Source organism: Carassius auratus, chromosome 13 (genome assembly GCF_003368295.1).
Source record: "Carassius auratus strain Wakin chromosome 13, ASM336829v1, whole genome shotgun sequence".
Taxonomy (NCBI): Eukaryota; Metazoa; Chordata; class Actinopteri; order Cypriniformes; family Cyprinidae; genus Carassius; species Carassius auratus.
In genome coordinates, this window is record NC_039255.1 from 25,301,021 (window position 1) to 25,319,300 (window position 18,280).

Here is an 18,280-nt window from a genome sequence, read left to right on the forward strand (position 1 = left end):
ATATAATATAATATAATATAATACAATATAATATAATATAATATAATATAATATAATATAATATAATATAATATAAGAATTGTCTGCAAACAATTACCAGAAATGTTTTTAGATTCTGTTTTTAGAATTAAATTATGGTAATCTTAAAAACAGTTGTTGTTGTTTAAAAGTAAAAGAGTTTGAACTAGTATGCACATATTCTCCTACAGTCCTCCAGTCCAATTTAACTACTTCAGCAATATGATATTAAACTACAAAATGGGTAAGGGTAAAACATCTGCTAATTGTCTAAATGTAATGTCAATTTAATAATTATAATTATTACAAAATGTAAAAACAAATAAATAAATGGACACACTTAATTGCAATAAGCAGGTAAATGGCAACTAGCCTGAAAACATAAATCCTAAAATGGGCAGAAATTAGTTGCATGTCATATGTATGATAACATGATTTATTTGAACTCTTCACTGTGTTTGAATTCAACACAACATAAAAATCAATTAAAAATACAATATAAGGCACAATAATAAAAAAATATAAAGAAAATCCTCATATTTCAAGGTTTTGAAAGTACTTAAATAGTTTAAAAATACAGCTTCATTTACATTAATCCATTATGGATAATGCATTAATAATTTTCATTTCAAAACATTCTCCATCCAGATTTTGAATATTTTTCAGAAAGTTTCTCATCCACACTGACCTGTGCCATGCATAAAACCTCAAAAGCTCACTGATACAGATGGAAGAGACATAAGAAAGTTCTCAGGCTATTCTTCTGCGTCCAGATGCCCCTCAGTCACCACTATATGCTTGGTCTAAATCACAACGTGCCTCATGTTTGACATTTTCTGCAATCTTTGCAGGACTGTGATATGAAGAATGTACAGAGTTGCATATCTTTAGCAACAGTGAGAAAGTTAACAGCACATAAGAAGCACATACTGGTATACACGTAGATATTGGTACATGGCTAAGCATATGTCATTGTTTTCAAATACCTCAGTTTTAAGGGTCCACAAAACAATGTGAAATTGGCATTTTAAAATGTGTTTACTTGGGAGAGCATCTTCAAACAGTTCTGAGAAAAAGATGCATTTTCAGATCTATCTGGATTAGTGTAGACGTAGACGTAGCCTACGCAGCTGTGGTTATGTTGGCAGAAACTGAGTCATCGGTGTCTCAAAGTGTTGTGAATCAGAGTCGTTGCCAGTGCCTGAATTCATGAAGCATATTATTTCATGACCTAGGGAGCTGATTAAGAGCTGATATCTGTGTCTCCTGCCATGTGACTTGTAGTTCATCCTATAGCAGCAACATCTGCTGTCACGAGTCCTTTAGCTGCTTATAAGACCTGCATGAAGCTGAGGATGAACTCTGAACCAGTGTCTCTAGAAGTCTGTTTCAGTTTGCCCTACATTTGGTGGGATGGACTGATGAACGCTTGGCCCTTTAGCAAAACCAGCTTTGTTAGGGTGACCAAATGTCCTCTTTTTCCCGGACATGTCCTGGTCGGCTAATGAATTGGCTAGATTTCATTTTGGCTTTGCTTTTCTACTGTTTTCTTACTTGCTTAAGATAATGACTGAAAAGTACCAATGATGTGCAGGCAATACAGAAGTGACATTACATTCAGACAAGTATGGTGAATTCGTGCTCTGCATTTAACCCATCCGAAGTGCACACACACTGTGAACACACACACACACACTGTAAACACACACCCAGAGTGGGCAGCAATTCATGATGCGGCGCCCGGGGAACAGTTGGGGGTTCGGTGCCTTGTTCAAGGACACCTTAATCGTGGTTTTGCCGGCCCAAGACTCGAACCCAGAACCCTAGGGTTAGGCAATCGTGGAACCGTGACATGAAAGAATGTGGGCTATACAGGGAAAGGCCATAATGTATGAGGAGTCTAGAGAGCACAGCAACAGGAAAACAAAGCCCAGACATTTTAGGCAAGGCATAAATCCCAGTATGTGTGCTCACCCTGCAGTAGCTTTGCTCATCTCTAATATGCATCTTCTAAGGTCATGTGTCAGTAGTTGGGACTGAGGCATGGTTCACTAATCGATCTCTCTTGAGAGGAACAGATTTGTTTTGTGTGCCTTTACTGAAAGGGCAGGGCACCTGTGCAACATACAAATCCAGTCACTTCTTAAAGGTGGGGTAAGTGATTTATAGCCAATGTTGATATTTCAAATCAACAAAACAAACATGCACTTAACCCAAAAGGGTCTTGCCCCTATTTTGATAGATTCGCCCCATACATACGTACGTAACCCAGACAATGATTATGGTGTGCCAGCCGGCCGAGGGTATAATGTCATCAATAAGTGAACGCGATGTGTGTTAATATGGTAATACAGGTCGAATGTGTTTTGGTAGTAGTGTTTTAACATGCATATATGTGTTTTATTAGTTCTGTGAAATAAATCAAAACCAATGTAACTCATCTATCGAGAAGAAACAAAGCAACCTCTGCATCCAGTCGCAGGTCTTCCCGCTCCTTGAGTTCTCTCCAGCGCTACTTCTTGCCTTATCGTAAGCCTTCTGTTGTTCCACAGACATTTTCCTCATTTGTTTTTTATCCCCCATCTTTATTTTCTGCTCGGCTCTGCTTTATTATGGAGGAATTATTGGGTCAGATTATAAACTAAAAGTCTAAAACTAAAAGTCTTAAACCAAAACTAAAAATCGAAACTTGAAACTTAAAAGTCCAAGTCGAAAATTAATTTGGTATTTAGGATTGGGCATTTTCTATTTAGGGTTGGGCATTTGGTCATCTATGCCGCGTTTCCACCGAAATTACCCGGAACATTTGTACCAGGAACTTTTTTCCCAGGAACTTTTTTCCCCCCAGACCTGTTGCTTTCTGCGTTTCCACCGTGGTGTAAAGTACCGGGTAGATTAGGCAAATAGACTGGTGACGTAGGTCTGCGCGCGTTTCTCAAAACAAAGTACCGCTGATTAAAAAAAAAAAAAAAAAAGTACGCTGATTTTGGACGTGCATCCTCGGTAGTTGGTTCAGACTTTGTGCATTCCTCTCGGGAGTGTGATGTCCGCGACGACGCAAGTCCGGTAAATCTATAAACAGCAGCGTACTTGATAACTTCAGTCTGCTCGTCATGGCTACTCCAATTTTCCTCTCTGTATATTTACAATAAAACGAAATATGATATCAAATACCACTGCCTCCTTTCGTTTTCATTTAAGCATAATAACAACTGCAGAAATGTACTTAGTTCAGGGAAATGTATGCAGCCATTACAATGAAACGAAATATTATATAAATTTGCCTTTTTTATTTTCATTTCAACATATAGATAAATTGAATACAGACCAAAGAAACCTGTTAGATTTACCCCGCAGCTGAATTATATTTTATGTTTAACCACTAAAGAGACATCAGATCCAGCGGCACATATCAGAAGGTCTATCCCAGGAGAGGCTGCTCTCTGCGGATACATGAGGACTGAGCTCCCGCTGATCGAGTGGAGCTCACCGTCTACGAGATCGGCGAAACACATTTTTAAATAGGCGCTGTCTTTATAAATAAACCATAGATTTGAGTTTTAAACAACTACATTCTCGCCTGAAATACTTTTAAAATTACATTTCATGACACAATAACAGTAATATTTGAAAATTATCCAAATAAATGGTGGTTGAACTCAACCAATGCTGCGTGAACTCAGATCGCTTTGGCTACTGTTATTTTCCGCTCAGTATATTTACAATAAAACGAAATAGGATATAAAATACCACTGCCTCCTTTCATTTTCATTTAAACATAATAACAGCTGCAGAAATGTAATTAGTTCAGGGATAAGTGTAACGTTATATACAGCCATTACAATGAAATAAATATTATATAGACTTGCCTTTTTATTTTCATTTTTACATATAGATAAATTGAATACAGACCAAAGAAAACCTGTTAGATTTACCCCGCAGCTGAATTATATTTTATGTTTAACCACTAAAGACACATCAGAGCCAGCGGCGCATATCAGAAGGTCTATCCCAGGAGAGGCTGCTCTCTGCAGATACATAAGGACTGAGCTCCCGCTGATCGAGTGGAGCTCACCGTCTACGAGATCGGCGAAACACATTTTTAAATAGGCGCTGTCTTTATAAATAAACAACAGATTTGAGTTTGAAACAACTACATTCTCGCCTGAAATACTTTTAAAATTACATTTCATGACACAATAACAGTAATATTTTGAAAATGTTGATCCGAATAAATGGTGGTTGAACTCAACCAATGCTGCGTGAACTCAACCAATGAGCATGTTTAGCGCCAAAGTCCCGCCCTCGAAAGTTCCGGAACTTTAAAAAAGTACCACCTCGCCAGCAGGGACTTTCTGGGGGGCATTTTTTTACCCGGAACTTTTATTTAGTTCCTGGTTCCTGCGGTGGAAACACACCAAGTACCGGACCTAGTCCCTAGTTCCTGGGTAAAGTTCCTGCGGTGGAAACGCGGCTTTAGCCATTTAGGAATGTATGCAAATTAGGAGGCGTGGCCCAAATACTGGAGGCTGGGTTTGAAATGGCTGGTGTGCAAAGGCACCTTATGGACAGCAGAGGGAGCTTCCAGTGCTAAGGAGCACACTAACTTCAACTTAATGACAGTTTTGTAACATTTGTTGCCTGAAACACAAAGTCTCCAGTGAAAGGAGTGCTATCAGTCTGATGACGAGAAAGCAGCAGACAGTGCAGCAGGTAAGATGCTAACATTAGCTACTAGTTATATAAGCTGATATTGCTAACATGCTTTAGTATGGAATTATTATATTTGGACATGCTGTTTTGTTTTTTTAAATTGCGGTTAACCCCTCCTTATTAGTAGATACACTCCTTTCACATTATATAATTTTTGGGGTGTGGACCATACCTTTAAAGTGATAGACACATCTGTGCTTTTAAAGGTATAGTTTTCTTGAAATTTGGATGGTCTGTTAATATAATATTCTATATATTATCAGAGCTTGGTAGACAATTATTATATATTTTAGAGAATATTAGACAGATTAATTAATAGACTATAGGCCTATTTAATGCTAAACCCTATTTATTAATTTATCATTTATGTTAATCATAAATATATACTGTGAAGTGAGTCCCGGTTTCACATCAGCATTGCCCTGGAAGTTAACAAGGAGCACCTGCTCTGATTGGCCACACCTGAGGCTCATCAACCCACTGGCAGAGAAGCAGACATAAGCAGACACAGAGTGACCAATCAACCCCATCACGAGCATGACACAGATTCACCCGCACCTGGACACAACCGAAAGAACCACAGCGAGAGCACAACCACCATTCACATACTCACTCACCTATCAATAAACCCACCCTCTGGGGCCTTTAGCCAAGCTCTAGTAATCCTTCCACCCCACCACAATACATAATACTGTCATTTGGCATTTTAAAATGTCAAAACAAAAAAAAGCTAAATTATTTAGATAAAAATGGGACAAATAATTACATAATAATAGTCCTAATTTAAGCAAATTAATAAAAAATAACATAAAAAAAAAATCATCCCATCCAGGCATTAGCTGCATAACTTGCAAAAAAGATTAATAATAATTAATGAATGGGTGTTTTTGACATCTGTGTATTTTATCAGTGTTTGCCAGCAGTGGTTAACGCTTGCAGACATGTGTTGAGGAGACAGGGGTGGGGTGAATCCCCCACAATCCTATTAGTGCGGATTAGAGCGTGGCTTCCTCATGCTCCTTTACACAGCTACAGGGTGCCAGAATCAGCACAAAAAAGCAGTGACACTGCTGACTACTTCTTACAGGTCTTTGCCCCATGTTTTTTTTGCATGTTTGCTAATGGATAAGGCTCTCACTGAGGATTTATTAGCTTATTCATTAGCTTGTAAACCTGTTTCTAGCTATGTTTCAGCACCTGTCATTATGCATTTCCTTCTGAAGAGTTTATTTCAGTTTATTCAGTCACATTGCTTTTCTTCTTCCATAAATCACAAGTTCCCAGCACAGACAGTGACATCTTTGTTCCTGAAACAATTTCACTGAATTGTTAATCTTATTCAAAACACAGCAGGATGCGCCTAAGAGTGATCTGTAGCAGAAATGACGAGCTCCATGTCTTCAAGATAATGGTACACATGGGTAAAATGGTCTCAATTTCCCAGTAGTCATTTATATTATAAGAAAGATTAAGAACATTTGTAGAATGGTGTTCTTTAGGGGTCTTTGAGAATGTTTAACTCCAGCTAGGATTGACCCTTATGTGACCACGAGTACCTACTGAACCAAAATTACCTTTTGTTTTTACAACTGATTTGAAGATTTCTTTGTTGTCGGGTCTGAGTATTTAAGGGAAGTGACAGAGCACACTGTACAGTTGTTTGTGCTACTACCTGCGCACATTGCTAATTAAGTTTAATCTCTAAAACAAGCAAGTTCTTTGCTATGAATTTTAGACCATGTGTCTTAAATTAGGATAACTGGTACATATGTGACTGTTAAATTTGTGATTGAGTGGAGCTCATGACTGTTTCTCATATGGCTATAGTGTCTATGTACAGGAGCGGGTTTCCACCGGCTACAATGGGATTCACAATTGCATTATCTTTTCTAAATTGGCTTCTAATTGTTTCATTATGTAATTGTCATGATACCTGACTAATAATAAATTGTTATATTTGATTTATTCTGATCTCTTCAGAAATCATTTTTCAAGTAATGTGTGTGTGATCGTCATTACTAGGAAAGTTTTTGGTTTAAATTGTGTGTGTCTTACCCTGGTTAATACATGCTGAAAGTGGCGCTTGGTTTTGCGTTTGCCTATCGCGGGACTGCCTGGTTTCGATCTGCTAAATAGTGAGGCGTGGCCAGCTGACTTCAATCACAGGTAATCAGGCTAATACAAAAGCGCTAGGTTTCACCGTGGCAGCGGTCGAAACAACCCTTGTGTGACTCCTCCTCATGTGAAGACAGACGACTGTAAAGACAATCGACTCTACCTGCGCGACTCCACCGAGCAAAGACACCGACAGGGCACATGAGTATTGCTTTTCTCTTTCTTTACTTTTTATATAGCTTGTTCTCAAATATATCTTACACTTGTAGTCACTAGGTGCTTTCAGATCTCTACTATCACTACTAACACTCTATGGAGAGCACGCTATGTTCGTTGCAGGAAGGCCTGTCTGACAAACCTACGCCATGTCCCTCTGACCTCTAATATTACGCTCTCTATTCCAGTTGGTCTCTGGAACTGTCAGTCTGCAGTTAACAAAGCAGACTTAATTTCTTTTATTGCTACTCATTCCGGTCTCAACCTCATGGCACTGACAGAGACTTGGATCAAACCTGAAGATACTGCCACCCCTGCAGCCCTCTCCACTAATTTCACTTGTTCCCACACTCCTCGTACCACTGGGAGGGGTGGAGGTACCGGTCTCCTTATATCCAAAGAATGGAAATTTGATCTTAAACCATCACCTACAGGTACTGGTTCATTTGAATCACATGCCATTACTGTAACCCACCCTGTTAAAATCCACTTTGTGGTCATTTATCGCCCCCCAGGTCAACTGGGAAACTTCTTGTAGGAGTTGGATGTGCTGCTATCAAACTTTCCTGAAGATGATACTCCTCTGGTACTGCTTGGTGACTTCAACATCCACCTAGATAAACCCCAGGCTGCTGACTTCAAAACTCTGCTCACCTCATTTGATCTCAAGCTAGTGTCTACTACAGCGACTCACAAATCAGGCAACCAACTGGACCTCATCTACACGCGCTGTTGCTCTGTGGACACCTCTTCAGTTGCTCCACTGCACACCTCAGACCACTTCCTCATTACTGCTATCCTAGCACTTACTTCTGAAGTGGCACACACTCCAACACAGGTCACCTTTTGACGGAACCTACGCTCACTCTCTCCATCTCGCCTATCTGCTGTGGTTTCATCCTCGCTTCCTGCACTTTCTCAGTTCTCTGCTCTGGACACAAACTGTGCTACGGACACTCTTTGCTCCACTTTAACTTCTTGCTTGGACAACTTTTGCCCACTGTTGTCTTGACCAGCACGCACTGCCCCATCTGCCCCCTGGCTGTCCGAGGTTCTCCATGAACATCGCTCTAAACTCAGGGCTGCAGAGAGGAAATGGCAGAAATCAGTGTGTATCAATCTCTCCTCTCTTCCTTGTCTGCAAATGTATTCACGGATAAAACATCCTACTACCACAACAAAATTAACAGCTGCTGTGACGCTCGGACACTCTTCAAGACTTTCTCTTCTCTTCTTAATCCGCCGCCTCCACCTCCTCCATCGACTCTTACAGCAGACGACTTTGCAGCTTTTGCAGCTTCACAAATAAGACAAGATCCATCAGTGACCAATTCTCCACACCGCAGACTGAGGACAACTTCACAATGACCGACGCACACTCTTTATCCTCACTTATTTCTCCCCACTCTCAGAGATGGACGTCTCCAAAATTCTCCTATCCAATCATCCTACTACTTGTCCACTTGATCCGATCCCCACTCACCTCCTTCAAGCGATCTCTTCTTCAGTCATGCCTTCGCTTACTCACATTACCAACTCCTCTCTTCACTCTGGAACATTTCCCTGGGCATTCAAGCAGGCTCGGGTAAGCCCACTGCTCAAGAAACCATCTCTAAATCCAGCGCTTCTTGAAAACTACAGACTGGTATCCCTTCTTCCATTCATTGCAAAGACACTTGAGTGAGCTGTGTTCAACCAGCTTTCTATGTTCCTTGTACAGAACAACCTCCTGGACAGCAACCAATCTGGCTTCAAAAGTGGCCACTCAACTGAGACTGCTCTGCTCTCGATTACTGAAGCCCCGCGACTAGCAAGAGCAGCTTCAAAATCCTCGGTACTCATCTTACTGGACCTGTCTGCTGCTTTTGACACTGTTAATTACCAGATTCTCCTGTCCACCCTCGGAAAGATGGGCATCTCTGGAACTGCTCTCCTGTGGGTTAAGTCCTACCTCTCTGACAGATCATTCAGTGTGTCTTGTAGGGGTGATGTTTCAAAGTCACACCACCTTGCTACTGGGGTTCCTCAAGGCTCAGTACTTAGACCACTTCTCTTCTCCATCTACATGACATCTTTAGGATCTGTCATTCAGAAGCATGGCTTTTCTTACCACTGCTACGCTGATGACACCCAACTCTACTTCTCATTCCAGCCAGATGACCCAACGGTAGCTGCTCGCATTTCAGCCTGTCTGAGTGACATTTCTAGCTGGATGAATGACCATCACCTTCAGCTTAACCTTACAAAGACTGAACTCCTGGTGATTCCAGCTAACCCATTGCTTCATCACAACTTCTCTATACAGCTGGGCTCGGCAACCATAACTCCTTCGAGGACAGCCAGAAACCTAGGAGTTGTCATGGATCATCAGTTAAGCTTCACTGACCACATTGCTACAACGACCCGGTCCTGCAGGTTTGCCTTATACAACATTAGGAAGATTAGACCCTTCCTGTCAGAGCAAGCAACCCAACTTCTTGTCCAAGCTCTTGTTCTCTCCAGACTGGACTATTGTAATGCTCTCCTGGCGGGCCTTCCTGCATATACTGTCAAGCCTCATCCAGAATTCAGCAGCGAGGGTTGTCTTCAATGAGCCAAAAAAGCTCATGTTACTCCTCTCCTCATCAGGTTACACTGGCTACCAGTAGCTGCTCACATTAAATTCAAGGTACTGATGCTTGCCTACAAGATTACCACTGGCACGGCACCAACTTACCTAAACTCACTGGTTAAATCTTATGTGCCCTCCAGAAGTTTGCGCTCTGCAAGTGAACGACGTCTTGTGGTGCCATCCCAAAGAAGTTAAAAATCACTCTCACGGACCTTTTCCTGGACTGTGCCCAGCTGGTGGAATGACCTCCCAATCAAAGTCGTACAGCTGAGTCTTTACTCATTTTCAAGAAACATCTAAAGACTCATCTTTTTCGCCTGCACTTAACCAACTAACAGCACTTTTCCTTTTCTTGTCTTTTTCATTTAAAAAATAAATAAATAAAAATACCTGGCTATGCGTTCAATACTAGACTAACTGAGACTTGTCATGGCACTTGTATACTGTTGTTGTTGTTGTTGTTGTTCTCTTGTTGACCTGACTGCTTCTATTGTTCTCATTTGTAAGTCGCTTTGGATAAAAGTGTCTGCTAAATGATTAAATGTAAATGTAAGTAGATTAATGTGTAGTGGTATTTCTGCAAATATGCGTTCAGGACAGATCATACTGCAGCACCAATGGATGAACCATGGGGAACACCATTAGGGGCTTCAGATTTCTAACTGTCACTGGCTTAACACAATGTAGCTCTCGTGGTTATAGGGAAAAATACACTTTGTTATGAGCATGCAGGGTCTAGCTCACTTAAAGGTATTATAACCACTCTGCATCCTCTAAGTCAGAACTGACGAGTTTGTGTCCGTTGTCTTCACTATCAGCTGAGTGTAATTCCTATTTCGATTTCACATAGAGCAGATTTTACTACACAGAGCCGTTGTTAACTGAGAAGATGCGCCAATAAACGCTGAAAATGAACGTTTGCACATCTTCTCAGTTAACAATGGCTCTGTGTAGTAACAGCTGCTCTATGTGAAATCACATACCACTGATTAGAGAACTGGCTTTACTGACGAGATGCGCATAACGATCGGCCCATCGTGATCGGCGCAGCCCTAATCTATAAGAATAACTTGAACTCGCGATAGATCAATGTTAGTGATAATGTCACTCTGTATATATAATTTATTCACTGTTTGAATAATCATGGAATGGAAACATTATATAATTATACATTTCTGAAAATTTGAAAAGGCAGAAGTCAACAGTCATAAATACCAGAATATAAAATGAGTTATTTTATTCATTTAAATGTTTTCATTTTTGCATATTTTCTATTATAAGTGCACTGTGAAAATTCATATCATATTGTGCCTGTAACACTTTACAAACTTCATCATCTCGGGAAGGAGGCGGGAACTGGCGGACAATCAAATGAAACTTTAAAAACCAAAATGACAACAAAACAGCGCGACAGCCCTTCGCGGATGACTGTCGCGCACAAATAAAAACCAAACACAAAATAAAGCCAAGGCCTGGTCCTCTCTCGTCCTTCACTGTCGTCGCTCTTCTTTTGTATCCTCCCAATCTCCTCTGTGGTACTCGAGACTGGTGAGTGTCGCAGGTGACGTTCATTTCCAATCACTCCACCGGCCTCGCTCCGCTCCCACGGCTCTAGGCCCCGCCCCACTCGTCACAGTGCCTTATATGGTAATCTCTAATTGCTAAATATATTTTAGTACATGCATTTGAGAGACGTTCTTGTGTGCAGCGTACATGCAGTTTTAATCACCTTTTAAACACTATAAATATATGCATAATTAATATTTCATAATGTCTACAATTTGTGTGTTGATGAGAGGAAACGTGAGCATGCAAATTTCAGCACTGCATTGCTCAACGCTGCAAACACGTGTTATAGCCTAAATAGAAACTCTGCATACACTTTATATTTTATATTAGTTCATGTTGCTTTTGTGCAATAGATGAATAACAGTTCATATGTTTTAGATATTTTATGTTTAGATATTTCTATTTTACTGGAGTTCCATGAATCATTTTATTCTCCCGAATCCCACAAACACATAAGTATATAACATATAGAGACCTCGACTTGTAACTATACTCTTATTACGAATTAGAAAAATTTTACGCGTTAGATTACTCCGTTACTAAAAAAGTAATCAATTTGCTGATCTGTCCCTTCTCTGACAAATCTCTGACAAATGCTTTGATTTATTTCCTGTTATTATGAAGCCCATCCCTCAGAAATATGCGATTGGCTGAGATTGTTCAGTTGGCTCAGTGTGCTGTGATTGGTTAAATCACCTTGAGCGCGTCTGAACATCCCGCCCCTCTCAAGCTCAGTATGTGCTCTGGTTTTATTGTAAACAATGACGTCCTCTTTATTGCTCATCAATTTGAGCCAAACTGAGACGCAGAGAATATTAATTAAGTGAACCTGTGCAAACATGGCTCTTAATGCTATGTTTGTTTGTTGTTGTCTCATACTTTTAGATATGCTGTTGTTTTTAAATGCTGCTTCTGTTAGCTTTTAATATACAGTTTTATTCTGATTAAAGGTTTAATACAGCACAGCAACCATGCGCGCATCCATGTATAATGCTTCTCATTGGTTTGTGAAAATAAGTGTATAAATTGGACAGTTTGTTGGAGTTGATCTGACGAACTGAATGAGAGAAAAAGAGAGGGAGAGGGAGAGAGAGAGATGCAGAGCAGGGTCGAGGAACAGGGTTGAGAACTGCTGCTTTAGAACATTGGTTTTGAAACTTGTGAATCCATTTGAATTGTTAGAAGACAGAATCGCGATTCAAATATGAACAGATTTTTACATGCTCTCCTAGTTTTCTCTTCCTCTTCTCTAAAGCAGCACAATATGGCCTCACCCCCTTTGTTGCGTGTTCCCGGGGGCAGGTTTTATCTGGGTTTGTGATGTAATGGTCCTGGGAAGAAACTCCCTGTAGTCCCTTACCAGCCATTTTTTAGGCATTAATCTGCCATAACTTTAAAAGACGATCTCCATTTGCATTGAACTTTCACAAATGATATGTTACTGTCACTGGATAGTGAAGATTTGGGCTGTTGGACTGTTTTTGAACTGTACTATATCCACAGCACAAAAACCACCAAATTCTGCTTCAATGAACATAAAAAGAGCAATTTAGTTAACTTTTTGATGTTGTTGTTACTGTTGTGTTTGGACTCATTAACTTATTAACTTTCACTCCTTCTGCGATGAACTATTTTTTTTATACTAGAAGTAAGTCCATGCCTTTGGAAAGAAAACTGTGTATCTGCCCTGTGTCACTGTAACAAAATTACTCAAAATTAGTCAATTTTAAGAAAAACACAGTTAAAGATTTCTGAAAATTACAAAGCAAAATTACCTATCAACGTTGCATCTGTTCCTCCACTTCATTTCTTAATAATTACTATATTAATAATCACAATATAGCTATTTTATTTTATTTTATCTTTGTTATAAAAAATTTGATCAAAGATGCAAATGAACAATGGCACAAGTATAATAAAAGATAGAAACAAATGAAATGGTGCATTACTTTTTTCATATTCCATCTAAACAGAAGCACTCAAGTAAACAAATAGACTAATCAAATGTAAAAAAAAATTAAAAAAAATAAAGAATCAATTTAGTGTGTTCATTATAAACTGATTATTAAAACTACAAAAGTATGCCTCGTATGCCAAAAGTATGGGTGTAAAAGTACACCCATCTCCCACCCCCCTCCCATTTTGTTATTTCTCCTGGGAAATTCCTGTAATGTGTATGGCCCAAACCTCGTTATATGAATAATCACATCAATATATTATTCCAAGGTTGTCCAGTTGCCAGATCTTGCAACACATCATACACATTTCCACCCATTTGTGACCTCAACCTGGCAACCTACCACCCAGATGAACTGTTAATATCTGCACGGGTGTTAGATGCGGGAAGTTGAATCAAGCATTACTGGTAGAAATGGGAAGAGAAGACTCGGGTGGTGCTCTGTATAATGTATAAAACAAAATATACATGTAAATTTAATAACAGCAGTACAGAGTAATTTAAAAAAAAAAAAAAAAAAAAAAAAAGTAAGTATATCTATAATAGTATATCTCGAAGCCATATCGACAATGCCCACCCCCAAGAGCCACCCTTAGCTTGATGCCATGGTGCCAAACCCCCTCACGAAAGAGGAAAGCTGTTGTGTTTACAACGACGGTCAACTAAATGCTTGGTACTCAAAGTATGCGAAAAAATTATAATTTGCAGCATAGAATCTAGTTTTACTGTTATTGTGGCGACACCCCCCCTCCCAAAATGTGACGATGAATGAAATGAACTGTGATTGGTTGTTTGACATGTCAGTCACATGGCCTTATGGGCGGGCCTTGGCCAATGAAAGCTTCCATAGATTCCAGACCGTCAGCCGCAGTCTGAAGGTCTGGCTCCACTCCTAGTCGAAGCATGACATGGTATTTTTATTTGTGTCCAGAATGAGTAGATGTGAACAGTGTGGTGCACTTAACATTCTCCTACAGTGGATGTTTCAAACATACTCAAAGCCTGAGGGCACTCTCTTGCAGAAACTCCAAGACTGACTCATATAAGTAATAACTTGGCATGCCAGGAGATCCCTAATATGGACAAAGGCATCCAGCTATCACTGTGGCTAAGGGTGAAGAAAAAGACAAGAGCTTCACGATTGTGATAATATATGATTCAATTGTGTTTTTCAAGTCATCTCTAGGTAATAAAGTAGGCTATCTGAAAGATGCAGTGCTAACTGACTTAGCATTTTACACAGTAGCCTATAGAAATTATTACATGTGTTTTCTGTCTTATTCTTTGATTAAAAAAAGTGTAATATATAAACAAATCATAAAATTACCCTGCTTTCTGTGTCCCCCTAGATGAGCCACTGCTAAAGTAAAGACAATTACAATTACAACAATTGATCTTTCAGCATCAACAGGTGGTCCTCTTTGGTATTGCAGCTTGACTTGTAATTTATATATAAAAAAGCTCTAAACAAAGGTATCATTTATTTATTTTTTTCTTGCCGTTTTTCCTCACAATATACATAAATTATAACTGTGAAAATGAAAATGTTTTAAATGTTACAATCCTCGACCTAACCCTGAATTTAGTACATCTATTATATTCATGCAAAACATGTTTCAAGGTTTTCCTTATGTTAACTTTTTTCTTAAACTTTTTCTTTAACTGTTTGGTATTAAATCATATGGGGATGTTTGCAAAATTTCCTCTGAAACCCTACTTAGAAACATTTCCACCAGCCTCCACTGCCTAATGGGATGTTTTGCCATTTCAGCAGGACTGTAAAAACACACTGTCCAATCAGCTTACAGCAGGTCTAATCCACCTGACACCCATCACAACATGTCACTCTGAGATGAGTGTATTTTTATAATGTATGTGTGCATGTATCAGTCTGTAAACAGCTGAATTTAGGACACACACATATTCTGACAGTCATGTCATAAATTGGATTTATAATGCATTAAAACATCATCCCAGCAAACATCTCAAAACTAATGTCACACTCATACTGAAACAGTTCTTCTGCACTCACCCTCCGTGTATCATAATTAATGTAATAAACTGCAGTTACTAGGAAACTGATTGAATTTAATAAATGGACTTCAAATGTCTGTCAAAAATCCCTTGGATGTAGGTCAATGCATAGCTCGGAATAATTTGTTTGCAGATGACCCAAAGTTAGATATTTTGGTATATAATGGCACAGAAAGAGTGTTTAAACTTTTTGGTGACACTATAAGAGAAGTCAAAACATCAAAATGACTCAAATGCCCATTAACTGACTTCCATCTAAGCCTGGGTTGCATTGTGTGACTCTGTGGATGTTATAATCTGTTTCAGAGAGAAATGTGCTGATGCAGATACTCAGAGATGAGACTAATCTTAGTAAGATCTAGGCGTGAGAAGCTGAATGAGGAACAAATATTGCATTGCAAATGCCCTTCTATGGATTTGAATTTCAACTCACTGCATTGTTTACTCTGCATGTTTGAATATACTGTGTATTTGTGCGCCAAAAAGCTATGCTGCTACCCACCATGTCCTGCTCGTAGAGACCCAGGTGATCTGTTGAAAGTGATAGGCACAGTGTGGTGGTTCTTGACTCCATGGGTGGTGTGTGTTTGGTGTGTCCTCACAAGCGACTCTGATGCAGCCGTGATGTCCAGTGAGAGAGCTGTGAGGAACAGGCTGAGGCAGGCAACAGAGGCCAGACCCCGAATAAGGGTCTCAGAGCAAGACTGCCAGCCCGCCAGCCTCCAGCCACCCAACATCTTCCCAGAGCGAGAGAATGCCAAGACACACGGACGCTTCAGCACACCTGTCTGTCCATTCTGCTCTCACACACACCTTCATAAAGAAGGAGCGCTCAAACTCCAGAAATCAACAAGCCAGGAGAAAGTAGACCCAGTCCTTGTCTGTTTCAGATACAATCCAATGTTTGATAAGGCAGGAAAGAATATTTTCATTTATGGACAAAAAATCCAAATAAGCAAATTCCTAAACCCAGTTACTCCACCATTGCTCCCAGCTGTCCGAAGTCATGACAATGACTGAAACGTCCGGCAAAAACACTAGAATGGGTTTCCTGAGGTATCAGCACACGCAAGAAATCAGGCATTTTCTGAATCAGAAATTCTGCTGTTTTTCGGCTGAATATTGTATTTAGTCTGTCATTTAAGAGACGAAATCCCAAGAAATCCATCAAAAGCTGGCTGAGAGCCTCCAATAAATAGTGAGAGCTTAATTTACACTCTTACCCGAGGACAAGGTTTCTTGCTCTCCATGGAGAGAGAGAGAGAGAGAGAAAGAGAGAGAGAGATCTCCCCACACACCTGCACAAGCTGCGTTTCCAGCCACAAGACAGAGCACAGAGCAGCTCCGGAGGCTGTCCAAGAGAGAGAGAGAGAGAGAGAGAGAGAGAGAGAGAGAGAGAGAGAGAGAGAGAGCAAGTGTTGGGAGGAAGAGAGAGAGGGAGGGGGAGCGCTAGCACTGGAAATGTTCAGCCAAAACACACCAAACACTGCATAGAAGGAGAAACTGGGATGTGTGCTTTGTTGTTTTCTGTAAGCAATATTCCCATCACTGTTGTAAAAAATTCATATTAAAACCATAAATATCTCACTTTCCTCTGGCACTTCCAATTAAAGCTATTTTATCTCTCTGAGTCTGGATTCACCCTCTCTCTTTCTGAAAGTAGAGCGTGGATTTTCTTAGGAGACACTTCTTGTTTGCTTCCAACTTGAAAGAGACTTTGTGCCATACGTCAGCTGTCTCTCCAGATGCTCCTTCCGCTGCCCAACACCGGCTGACGTCACTGCATCTGCACCGCACATAAAGAGCCGTGTGTGCAGGCGAAGCAGACTTGGCCCTCAAGAGTCATCCTTTGGGAGGAAGCTGCTCATTCAACCACCAGGAAAAAGAAGCACACACAAAGAAAAGGGCTAATAAATGTGAGTTTGTGTGCAAGCGTGTCGCTGCTGATGGAAGCGAAGCTCATAGTTGCAGTTACTATCACAGATTGATTGAGTTATTTATTTATTTTTACAAACTGGTGTCCTGAATGCAATTGTGTTGTGCAGCAAGGGGAATAACTTATTTAGTGGGCTGGGAATTGAGAAATTGTTTGTATTCAGAACCGGATTAATTTTTAACATTAACAGTGTACATATATATTCACTTATTCATTAGACGTATATAACCATGCCACTATGCTTGTGTGCAATGTATTTTTGAATCTGATTGAGAAAGTAGTCAGATTAAACTGTTTATAAGGCTACATTTAAGATTTAATCAGATAATATACATAAAAGTGATCTGGATCTCCCATCGATTAGCCATGTTTCCACTTCGGGGCTTGATTTAGCCTCCTCAGGGAATGCCTCGGCCCAAAGAGGACTAGCTGGGGCTTGATGTGATCACAGACAAAGGCAGATGATCAGAGCAGAGCCTCTTTTCCCACATTTCTGACATTTAAAACCATTTTCCATCTCAGCAGACACTGTTGGGTATTTGATATAAATGTCATCCTAACTTCAGAGCTGACAGCCTCAGAGCATGGTTTCTCTCTTGGTGACCCGAGTTAAGTTCTGTTGTGTGGTCTTGTCCCGTTCAACTCACTCTCTCCATCCATTGCTTCCTGTCTGCTCTCATATAGCATTATCCAAATAAAGATGAACTATCATAAAAATAAAATACATAAATATAAATATTCCCTCTTTCTGTCCGGGGGCTCCCAGTTTTATACTTCTAAATGACACATAGTAAAATAAAAATGAGAGATGTGATCAATAGTGGCCCAACAAACACAGGAAGGCAAATGCTGTAAAGTACATTCTTCATTTCCATCAGCACAGGTGTTTACCACCACTATTAGCTTTAAACACTCATCTAATCAATCCGTTTACCTTCGATCTTACATTTGTCTAATTCCTCTGGCTATTCTGTCGTTTCATACATCTGCCCATGCAGCATCACTACACCATACATTCAAGAAGGTGTTTTATCTTGCGTAACTAACTGAGTGAGTTTAATGTCATTAACTAAAGAAGAGCTGAAACACAAAATAAGAGAGCAGCTCTGTG

At 39.9% G+C, this 18,280-nt stretch overlaps 1 protein-coding gene across 1 annotated transcript in view; it reads right to left on the bottom strand.

Annotated features, from left to right (window-relative positions):
* Positions 1–16,539, bottom strand: part of LOC113113105 (neurexin-1-beta-like) — a 65,225-nt gene extending 48,686 nt beyond the window's left edge. The window contains exon 1 of the mRNA XM_026279273.1: positions 15,736–16,539. Coding sequence (XP_026135058.1) covers positions 15,736–15,970 — 235 coding nt within the window. The 5' untranslated portion in view covers positions 15,971–16,539. The remainder of the gene's footprint in view (positions 1–15,735) is intronic.
* Positions 16,540–18,280: the final 1,741 nt, after the last annotated feature.